Below are 11662 nucleotides of genomic sequence, written 5' to 3' on the forward strand. Positions count from 1 at the left end.
CAAAAGAGTGTTATTCCTTTTGAGTGTGTAGTAGTCACTTTGAGTATTATATTCGTGACTACACAGTGTAAAATTTCTTACTATAGTTATATCAGTTGCTCCTCTTGGCCCGTGGTTTTTCCCTTATTTAGAAGGGTTTTCACGTAAAATTTTTGGTGTCATTATTTTCTTTTCTTATTTCCATTACTTTTACCATATATATTTTTGTGCTTGTCCGCGTTTTCCCAACATAAATTTCAACCAAACTCTAAAAATAATAAAACATTTGATTAACCTATTAGATGATTAAACCAAATAAGGAGAACTACCACTATAGCATATACACACTTTCTTCCGACAAAACAAAATGAAACTAACGGAAAACAATGAATATTCTTTAAAAAAAAAAACTCCATATTACACTAGAGAGAGAAAGTTGTATTGAAGATTAACTGATAGCAACTTATGGATATCGACTTATGAAGCACGATCAGGATAGACTCGAACAGTAATATCGGAAGATTAAACAAGCCAAGATTCAAGACGATTCACATGAATGACTCAAACAGTAGCTAGATGACAATCAAACAACCAAGGATTCATTTGAAAATAGCAGATTAAGAGCAAATATCATTAGCTAAGAACTCATGCTATTAACAATCATGCTTATGAAGAAAACAAAATTTGGTCGCATCTCATAAACTCGAAACCAAATCTGGAGTGAGCAGAAGATGAAATACGCTACAATTTTCAAGATATAATAAATCGCAATAGACTATTCCGGGCAGTAACAAAACAAACCTTGCAAAAATAAGAACCAACAGATCCATTTAGTCACTTAAATGCTTTAAAGATATTCGGAGAACAACACTAGCTATACTCAAATGAACCTTCCTAAGATGTGGGGATTTAAGAACAACGACATATTTTAACCCAAATAAGTCCTCAAAAATGGAGCAAGAAAAGAGCAATATTTTGATTAAAAAAGAAAAGAAACTGAACATATTTTGTCAAGCAAGACAAGTATCACTTGCAAAGATTTGCAATAATAAAGAGAAAACAACAGCAGACTACCAAAACCATTACCTCCTTTCTCATCACATTTATATACGAATAATCGACATTAAAATACAGTCAAATGAACAGAAGAACTATCAGTCTTAAGAAATTACTAAGTTGAATAAAACTAAACATCCCCATGTGCAAACAATTAAGAAAACTAACCCCAAAGCACAAGAGTCTAATCAAGGAATAACAAACCAGTGAAACATAGATGAAGGTAGGAATTACCTTTTGTTGTGCAACGACTAGAAACGAGAACGAACAAGGGCGAGCTTCCACAACCACAAAAAGAAACCCGACGAACTTGGATGAACAAAAATAGAAGCATGCAAGAGCAAAGACTGAACGAAATCTCGTTTCTGGTCTCTCTGCAGTTTCAAGGACTTTTGGTTTAAGTGTATTTCTTCCTCTCAAATGCTTGCTAATTCTCCATATTTTCTCCCAATCTAATGTAAGTTGTCACCCCTCTCTAAATGAAGATGATGACCGGCTTTTATAGGAGGAAATATGACAGATTTGGGGGGAAACAGATGAGGGTAGAATCGGGCTAAAAAAAGGCCAAAATTTGAACTTCAAACGGAATTCTATCTAGAACAAGAGCATATTCCCAATGATTCTTGCAATTTCAATGGATTGAAGGTGAGATGGAGGGCTAAGATTGACCCATCGTCCTTTGAATGCTATGTGGTGCCATCTCTAGGCTGCAAGGACGAAGTTCCCTGCTGAAATCGGCGTTGGACCAGTATTATGTGTACTGTTTGTCGGGGGTAATTGGAGAACATGATAAGGAAAAGCAGCGTACTGTTGTACGCCTACTGTAGCTGCTGCTTTCTGTGTATTTCGCCGTTTGGAATCGTGAGCTGCTCCGTGTAATTTGACGCCGCTGCTGCTAAAATCGACGTCGTTTGCTCGCTGTTGTGAATGACGTGGCTGCTGCTGAAATCGACGTCGTTTGCTTGCTGTTGTGATTGACGCTGCTTGGGTATATTGAAATTGCCGTGTACTTGCTGCTGTTAAGGCTGAATTGGAATTGGGTTTTCTTTGTTGATCAGAGAAATTGGGCCGAGTTGAGTTTAAGGTGGATGGGTCGTTGGGTCACTGTATTGAAGTAACGGGCTGCTGTAATTAGAAAAAGTATAAATTATAGGAACCACATATTATAAGTACTAAATAACATCCTATCCCTTATAGTTTTCTATTTACCAAAAATCCCTTAAAAATGATGTTTGCGGGATACATATCGTTGTGCACAGGATACATTAGGTTTGATACATTCCACATAGCGGGATACATAGCGTTGTGCACGGGATTCATTAGGTTTGATACATTCCACATAGAGGGATACATAGCGTTGTGCACGGGATACATAACATTTGATACATTCCACATAGCGGGATACATAGCGTTGTGCACGGGATACATGCGGGATACATAGATAAATAAGGGATTTTTGAAAATTTTAAAATAAGTAGGGATAAATGGATATTAAGGTAAGTAAAAGAAAATAGTTAAGTAATTTGTCCTAGAAAAATGGAATTGGACCGGTTTAAAGGGAAATTAGATCGGTTGATGAATTTGGTAGGCTGTCGAAAATATTTTGGACTGAATGAATAACCCAAAGCTAGGATATGGTTATGTTTGCAATTGAAATTATCACCAATTGAGGTTAAAAGCTTAGTCGAATTAATTGGCGAATTCGGCCAAAAGCTAAATGAGACGAATGTATAGAAATTAATTAGTGAGTTTCTTAATCTTAACGAAATAACATAGTCAAATTGATTATAAAGTGATTAATTTAAATATAAACTAATTAACTCAAAATTGTAATTATGATTTAAACTAAAGTAAAGTAAAATCTTCTTTTTTTTTATATGATTTTTTTAAAAAAAATATTCTTAATTATATACGCAATTATATAAAATCTATTATTACTTAAAATGCTATAAAAATGGCTAAAATAACTTTAAAGAGTTTGAAAAAATAATTTGATTTTTTTTTATTATATATCAATTAATTATTTCAAACCGTTTAAAATTAAAGAATCTTGAAAGATAATTCCTATTATGGAGAGTCAAAATTGGATGTCAACAAGGTGTTAGTATGATATAATTGGAACATTTCTTGAAAAATCAAAGCCATAATTCTACTCCCTCCGTCCCATTTTATGTGAGGTAGTTTGACTCGACACGAAATTTAAGAAAGAATGGAAGACTTTTAAAATTTGTGATCCAAAATAAATAATAGAAATTTGTGTGGCTATAAATCATTTCATTAAGAGTAAAATAGATATTTTATAGTTAAATTGTTACTTTATATGGAAATGAATCATTCTTTTTGGGACCGACTAAAAAAAAAAGTAAGTCACATAAATTGGGACAAAGGGAGTATATTATATGAGTATAATATGTAAGTTGAAGTCGAATAAATTATGGTTACGGATTTACCGTGTCGCAGAAAACCTAAACTGAATTTAAAAATCAAACCATATGGAATGGTATAGTATTAATAGCTCAACTATTTGATGTCTCCCAAATCAGAGAACTTGGGAAGAATTTCTACATTGCACTATTTGTCAAAGAGTTTCTGCAATTTCTATTTTGCAGTGCAAGGGTGGCACCTCAACTAGTTGCTTGTGTATTTTTGGTGAGATAGAACAGCTTCTACTGGGCCAACATTTTCAACAAACATGGAAATGAAACAACGCAGGACCATGGCGCTCCTTCAGAGTATCCATTTGATGTCTTGTCTCCACTTCTGAAACTGAAAAAAAATGGTTCAAATGTCAAGAAAACTCAAAGAGAAATGTAGAAACTATATCACAGATGGGAAGAACAGAAGAAGGTAGATGCAGATTTAGATCCTAGCACACATCAGCACTCAAGTGCGTGGCGTAGTGGTCACTGAGGTGGTATGAGAACCATGGAAGACTAGGGAAAACCCCCGAGATGCTTTCATCTGCCTAATCTCGATGGAAGAAAGTGAGAGGTAGCAAGTACTTGGTGGAATAGTCAAGGTGTGTTACCATGAGCAGGTGCTTACTTTGCAAATATAATAGGCTGGATCTAACCACTCCATTGTTACCATGATGCACAGATTGAGTAATTTTATTTTCAATATGCTTGAAGCCAGCTCTGTGATGCCTGAATCGGCTAACCAACTGCCGTCATGGAAGAAAGTGGGAGGTAGCAAGTACTTGGTGGAATAGTCAAAGTGTGTTACCATGAGCAGGTGCTTCCACTGCAAATATAATAGGCTGGATGCTAACCACATAGGGGTTCATTGTTGCCATGATGCACAGATTGAGTAATTTTATTTTCAATATGCTTGAATCCAGCTCTGTAATGCCTACATCGGCTAACCAACTGCCGTCATGTTAGAAGCTGAAAGGAAACATCAAAGAGAAGGCCGGAATCTGGCATTAACCCCCTCATGCTCTTAAGCAGACAGTTCAGATAAAGAAGCCTCAAGGGGTGGAAAGTAATGTTTTTCACATCTCGAATATCTTCTTATTTCTTGTGTAATTTTTGGAGTCCACAGGATAGGAGTGTAGATACTTAAAGAGACGGTGGATAAACTAACAGTTCTATAGTTGTGACATGTAACTTTGTTTACACCTTGTATAGGAGATTTTATTCCCTTATAGCTACCACTGATATTTAGACTACTTATCAAAGAGAATATGAAGCAAAAAGGAGGTTTCTTTTACCTTCAAGACTAGATCCAAGAAGACATTGCCACCATTGGAAACATCAAAAACAAGCCATAGTTCACCCAGCTATCAAGACCCTCAACCTTGTTCATTTTACCATGCATAGAAATCCAAAAGTTTGTGAAAGGACAGGAATCTTGTGGATCCTGTAGCATTATTCCTAATCAAACTTTGTTTTCTTCTAAATGGGGTTGGCAATAGCCTATTAAGTTTCCAAAGAGCTTAGAAAGAGGCGGAAATTAAAACTGACCTCAACATTTGAGTCACTAGTTGGATACTGAACATCTGAACTTGCAAGTGCTCGTCGTAAGTCTTGGCTGGACTGCCGAAGAGGCATCTCTAATGTAGACTTCTTGGAGTCTTTGCCAGCGAATGCTTTATATGCAGAATCAGTGTGTATCGTCTCCATGACTGAACCAAAAAAGTTTGTCACGGGTACCTATCAGTGACAGAGTAAATATGTTCGAAGGTGCATCAGTTCAGAATACCAAGATCAAATTCCCCTTTCCTAATATGTGACAAAAACAAAATAAGGTAATTGTTTTCCAGAAGTACCATATCAGGTAATCATCTAAATTAAAGCAGCTCACCAAAATTTGTTAGCCTCCATCTGTTGTTACAATTTTGAACATAAAAGGGGAATAAGGATTTGTAAAATTTTGTGCTACTAGCCCCTTTTTACCTTTAGAACCTTTTTTTAATACTTCTCTACATACTAAAACAAGTTTTCTGACACCAGTTAACCCTCATGGTAATTAACTAAAGTTGGAAATTTCCTCTACTATTACAAATCCATCATGCAAGTTAACACCTTAAACTTCTTACCCAATCAACTATACATAAAATGGACCAATTAAGTGCAACTTTTCCTTACGTCTAGTTTATCCTATCTCCACCAAGTCCTTTACTTTTCTCTTTCTTTCTTCTTTTCCGTTGAGTTTTCTTTCCATTTGTTTCCTTTTCTTCGGGGGAGGGAGAGCAAAGTTGAATGGCATAGAAACAAACATAAAAATAATAATTTTAACTGTGTACCTCTTCTAGTCGGCGAGGGTATAGATCTGTTCGATAATATGCCGTTGACATCAGTGTATTTGGGTTATATGAACTGAAAAGACTGCGATAGGAAAAAGAGAAAGGAGATTCTATCAAAAAGAGTGCACATTGACAAACAGATAGAGTTTAGAACAACAACCAAAACACATATCATCTTCTGAATAAGAGAAGGCCAAGAGAGGAAAAAAGGGCGAAAGGCATGCAGAAGTTTTAGAATCCACGAGGCATAGTCTAATGCAACAGCAGGGATTACCAGTATTCAAGTACCCAGACAGCTATCCTTTTCAAACTAGAGTATTCTGCATCTACTGTTGTTCTGACCATGCGGTAGAGTCCATATGTCATGTATGAATTGAGCAGGTAGGTTATCGAAGATATGAGCCAGGCAAATCGATTATCATCTGAATATTCCTTTATAACATAGTAGCCTTTTTACAGTTCCAAGGTTTGCATAAAAAACTTCAATAATCCAACTAGCATTTCTAAGTATAAGGTAATTTCCACAACCAACCTAATAAGGTACATGCTTGATATGGATATCTAAATGCCTTGAATGAGACTCCCCCCACATGATTTTCTGATTCTTCCCACTTGATTTTTAAAAAATCCGTGTGGGCCAGGCTACAGTCAGACCCTTGAACAGACAGACATTCATCCGTCAAAATTTTCTGAATTATCCACGATTCTCAATTAAAGGACCATACTCTGCATGTTTATTATCAAGTGAAACTCATAGCTGATCCATGGCCATTCCAAAGCCATTCCTGTTTCTTCTTTGGTTTGCATCTTTAAGAAAGATACCCTCGTTCACTGTTACCTTTCTATGCAACTGGATGACTCTCCCTTTGACAATGAAGCAACTCATGCTACAAAGTTATATGTGGTGAAAAGTAGGGCTGGGTGTGAGTACGCAGCCTATTGTCCAGACAGGAATAATCCACCTGTTTGAAGCATAAATACAGCTTCTGCACTTGTATAGCCATAATTACAGTAACAAATGTAAAGCAAACAAGTAGTGGATGATTGGAATTTGATGTCAGTAGTGATACAATATATAATTTTCAAGAAAAGTGACTTACATTCTACAATATCAAGAAAAGCGCCCAGTATTACACCTACATCTATGAAATGCAATTACCTGCCCAATGAGGCATTATCATACATGTTCACCCTCTCAAAAAATGCAAGAGTATAAAATGTGAATCGATCAATAACTGAGACGCCAACCTGTACCAGAGAAGGGAAGGAGGATGAAAAACCACACAATTTTTTGAATACAAGGAGAACATATTTGTCTCCCTTGTGAACACAATAAGCATTTTAAATGAGGGATTTTCATTAAGTTAACACTTACATCAGCATCCAAGTGATGCGAGTATGAATTTTCTCCTTTCATGCTACTCCCAATTGTCAATACGCCAGGTGATTGAAGCTACAAGGAAAAATATATTTCAGTTCTACCAAAATCCAAGTAAGAACATCTTATGCATTGAGTGGCCCTGATTTAAAAAGACGTCCTAACCAGTAACCCCTTTTGTGAGGGATAAAAAAGAAGGCATCCCATAAAGAGTAGAAATGGATATCAAAGAACAAAATGAGTTTTCAGATGGTTATAAAGGTACTAAGAAAATTATAAAATAACGCATGAAATTTGATAGTTTCCAATCTAAAAGCTTACTCCAAAATATAGCTAACAGCTGGTATTTCCTCATTAACTTTTTATCAAGTTCGAAGAGCCAGCTGTCATCAAACATAATCTTTTTTATATATATAAAAGAAAGCATGCAACTCTAACTTAATTACTAAGATATCTCTCAAGAACCCAACCATGCAACTCTGATCGCAAAAGCATTGAAATATGGGCATTTCTCAGAAATTTTTGGACATGTCTGATAGATATTGTGTCCCACATGGTTGGCAAATTGAATCTAAATTCTGCCAGCAACTGATTCTTTTCAGAAACTTATAAGCATTCATTATTCTACGATATTTTAGAACATTCAGGAGCAAAAAATATTCAGAATTTCCAGCCCAATCATGAATATTGATCCTCTATGTGTATTAATTTGCAATAAAATGATGAATGAAGCATGCCTTCAACTGAGTTTTGTTGCATCAAGGACAGTCTTCAAAAAGATTTATCTTTACCATCCTTATGTCCTGCCATGCATATATTGCAAGTGAAGATAGGCATTCCTAACCATTACACTTGGGAAGGTCAAATTATTAGGCATTTTGAAGGATAGAGGTGGCGAACATTTAAAATTTACCTAGAGATACTAACAGATAACTTAATAAACAAAAGTAAAGTAAAGATCGATTCAAAAGGAGACCAAGCAACATAAACCAGAATTAGTTTCTTTAGATACTTCAAGAATAATAGGAGAATGGACCAACATTGATACGTTACATTGAATACTTCCTATGGTAATTGATATGGACTAACTATTTCGGGATGCTGCAAGAATATGAAGTAGCAATATGTCATTGGACATTTTGTTAGAACAACATGACATTAATGATAAAAAGGCAAAAGTCACCTGCGAGAAAAGAGTAGCAGCTTGGCAAGTGTCAACCATTATTAGCAGCTCCTTGAATCTGAAATTGAACAATGGAGACATGACAAAGCATCATCGCAGAGGACCGGCAAACAAACTACCCATCAGTATGATACAATCAACAAGGAGTCCTGTGCATAAATGCCAGAGCACCAAACAGAGTGCTAAGATTCATAGCAGATATCCAGACAAATTAGATGATTCCTAAGCCAATGTTATTGTTTAACAAGACAACATTAACATGCAATGGAAAATCAAGGGAAATTTCTTTACCTACGCTTTTCTTTCATTTGTTTCACTGCATCAGCTAAATCATGACTTTGAAGTTCTTCTGAATCCTGAAATTTTAAAAACTCCTCTCCGCCATGCCCTGTCATGTACAGAAGTATGTGGCTTCCTTCATCACTAAGAAGACGTTTTGATCTTGGAACAGCTGTTTCATGACGTCCAGTCAGCACCCTCAGAAAATTTTCAACCGTTACTTCATAACCTCGATAATCTACCTGATGTTTAGAAGCTTGTATGATTAGACCAGTACATTAAGTAGGTAATAAAATAACCTTAATTCTGTGAAACTCATCATAAGCAAACCAGTCTGAAGAGAATATTTAGTTCAAACATCCATCTACAAAGATCCTAGGAGAAAATTATCGATAGAACCCAACTTAAAATTGTTTAAAATACTGATACATTTTGAGATTAAAAATACTGAAACTTTCTTTTTCACAAGTCACAAGATTAATAAACACCAAGTTGGTGTCAAAATATATGAACATGACTATGCTTGATTAATTTCATATCTTCCACAAGTTAGACCAACTATCCATACAGCATGTCATTTTTTCCTTACACCAAAATATTGTTGCAAAACAGATCAATTAATTGTTTTTTACATTTTCTCATTATTGTGACTCCTATGCTATTCATTCCATATGTCCAGAAAAGACATGATGGTGCGGTCTACCATGCTGCCTTCCATTCATTAGCAATCCTCAAATTTAAGCGATCACCATGACTATCCACTACTATGCATCTTGATCATGACAGTAATAGCTAACTTTGATAATGCTAGATTAAATGTCAATAAAACTGAATGTCTCACAGAACTAACATTTGATTTGGAAGAACTACAGAAAGCCACAAGAGAGAGGAAGAATTTACACACCTCAACGTTATCTCCATAAAGGTTTAGCCTGTGATTTTCATTGTTGAAGACCTGTGCAGGGTATTTATTTCGAGTATTGCAAGCCATATCGTCAGCCAACATCAGAATAATTCTTTCATCAGGTATGCCTAATCGTTTTACGGTTCTAATTCCAACAAACAAATAGAAAAGATATTAGAGTACAGTTAATTAATCTCAGAAATGGGAAACACACAAGGAAAACAAAGATAATCTATGATGATCATAATGGTGCTTAAAAAGCAAAATTCCCACCTGTATAAAGACAAAGTGTTAGCCATGTGTCTGTAGTTAAACCTGAAGAGTAAAAACAAATAAGTCAAGAGTCTTGCAGACATAGAGCCTTCTTAATGAAAAAAAAAAAGTTTTTTTTCTGGATCGGTAAAGTAAGTATTTTATTGATGTATAGCAAAAAAACAGCATTAAGGAAGTTCTGATGAAAAGTACATCCAAACGAGAACTTTACAATGTGGTAAGGAGCTAAGAAAGCCAACAATTGCCTCCGGATCTAAAATATAACTTGGAGCTTTGTTGAACCAAACTAAGCAAGGATAGACACTTAAGCTTAAGATTAATCATGTATTTCTTCTTGTTTTCAGATACTCTATCATTCCACTGTCGCCATATGACCCACCAAATTACCACGGGAATTGTCTTCTAAATGCTCCTGAACGATTTGTATAAATCCAGTTTATGCCAAGATAACAAGAAGTCCAAGGTGTTTATGGGCCAAGTCAAAGTGATTAAAAAGAGATGCCAAATCTGTTGGGTAAACTTGCAAAGTAAGAAGAGGTGATTCACTTCTTCCACCTCCTTTTCACAAAGATAGCATCTGCCTCTCTTTTGAAGGTTATGGTGAGGCATCTTCCATGAGCTACGATCCAAGAGAAACATATGATTTTGTATGGAGACAGACTCTTCCATAAAATCTTCCAAGGAGACATGCACGGCGAAGGGTTGGTCAAGGCTGCATAATAGCTATTCAGAGAGGGATTCCATTATAATAGTGTTTCCAGATGATGGAATAACGTTGAGAAATCAGAGGGAGAGGGGTTAGCTGATTCATCAAAAGCAAAAAAAACATCAATTTCCCAATCATTGAGGTTTCTCCTAAATGGAATGGACCACCCATGGTGTGACTGAAGTTTGGCTAAGATAGAATGTTGCTTGAATGCACATCTAAAAAGGACAGGGAGTCTGTTTACAAAGCCACGAGTCTTGCCAAAATCTAATCTTTCTACAATCACCACCATTTAAGGATCATTGTAACCAAAATAGCTCCAAAAGGGCTCTAATATGCATTCTAGTGATAGCAAATGAACTTGATGCGATCCAATTGAACAGATAAGTAGAGAACATAAACAAACACAATAGAAATTCAGATTTCATAGTAAAAATTACAAAGCATTATAAGATTAAAATCAAAATTACTTCAATAAACTGAATTCAAAGTTCCTATTTTACAAGGGTTCTTCAAGTTCCCTTACTCAGATTTCCCTTCCAGCCTAAACCCACCACGCATCTATCAATAAATTGCTAAAAATGGAGCAAAACCCATGTTTCTTTATGGGAAAAAGACGCAAAAAGATTACCAGAAACGAGAAGTGCAGACCAAAACAGCCCAATTGTTAGTATGCATCGTAGTGGTCGCAGATGAACTTGACGCGACCCCATAGCTCAGATAAGTAGAGAAAAGAAGAAAGCACAATAGAAATGTGGAATTCATAGTGGAATCCATTTTCAAAGAGCTCATTCTTCCATCTCAGATTTTTCAACAAGCTGTTTTGCCTTACTCTTGCAATTTCTCTTTTGTTTGATTGGGAAAGAAGAGAATTTAGGTGACATAGTTGAATTTTTTCGAAAGTGAATTAATTTTTTGATTTAAATTTTTTTTTTTTTTTAGAATACTCAATTGTTTTTGAGTATTTTACTCTTCTTGTTCTATTCATTATTTTTCTTTGTCCAATTGAAATATATTCTCTATAGTTTCACCCTTTGAATCGAATGATTGATTAGACTAATTAAGAGTATACAATTCAAGATCTTTTTCTCTAATTTGTGTGATGAATATTAATCACTGTCAGAACTATCTATCCTTGTTCAAAGTGTCATTTGTTT

General features: G+C 35.4%; 1 protein-coding gene across 3 annotated transcripts; it reads right to left on the reverse strand.

Moving 5' to 3' along the window:
• Positions 1–3510: 3510 nt before the first annotated feature.
• Positions 3511–11400, reverse strand: LOC125865457 (uncharacterized). 3 transcript variants are annotated; one of them, XR_007446350.1, is made up of 11 exons: positions 11137–11400; positions 9800–9841; positions 9527–9671; positions 8635–8864; positions 8344–8401; positions 7158–7235; positions 6942–7030; positions 5783–5864; positions 5001–5161; positions 4748–4896; positions 3511–3801 (listed from the first exon to the last, which is right to left on the reverse strand). XR_007446350.1 is itself a non-coding variant. In XM_049545654.1 (11 exons), the coding sequence occupies exons 1-10, from the start codon at positions 11295–11297 to the stop codon at positions 4756–4758; spliced, it is 1215 nt and encodes a 404-aa protein (XP_049401611.1). In that variant the 5' UTR covers positions 11298–11400; the 3' UTR covers positions 3511–3801; positions 4748–4755. The 3 variants fall into 3 exon arrangements, 2 of the variants coding, with proteins under 2 accessions (XP_049401611.1, XP_049401612.1); XM_049545654.1 differs by having other exon boundaries at positions 5001–5189; XM_049545655.1 differs by lacking the exon at positions 3511–3801 and adding an exon at positions 4313–4421 and having other exon boundaries at positions 5001–5189.
• Between the last annotated feature and the right edge of the window lie 262 nt (positions 11401–11662).

This window comes from Solanum stenotomum, chromosome 5, assembly GCF_019186545.1.
Source record: "Solanum stenotomum isolate F172 chromosome 5, ASM1918654v1, whole genome shotgun sequence".
NCBI classification, from domain to species: Eukaryota; Viridiplantae; Streptophyta; class Magnoliopsida; order Solanales; family Solanaceae; genus Solanum; species Solanum stenotomum.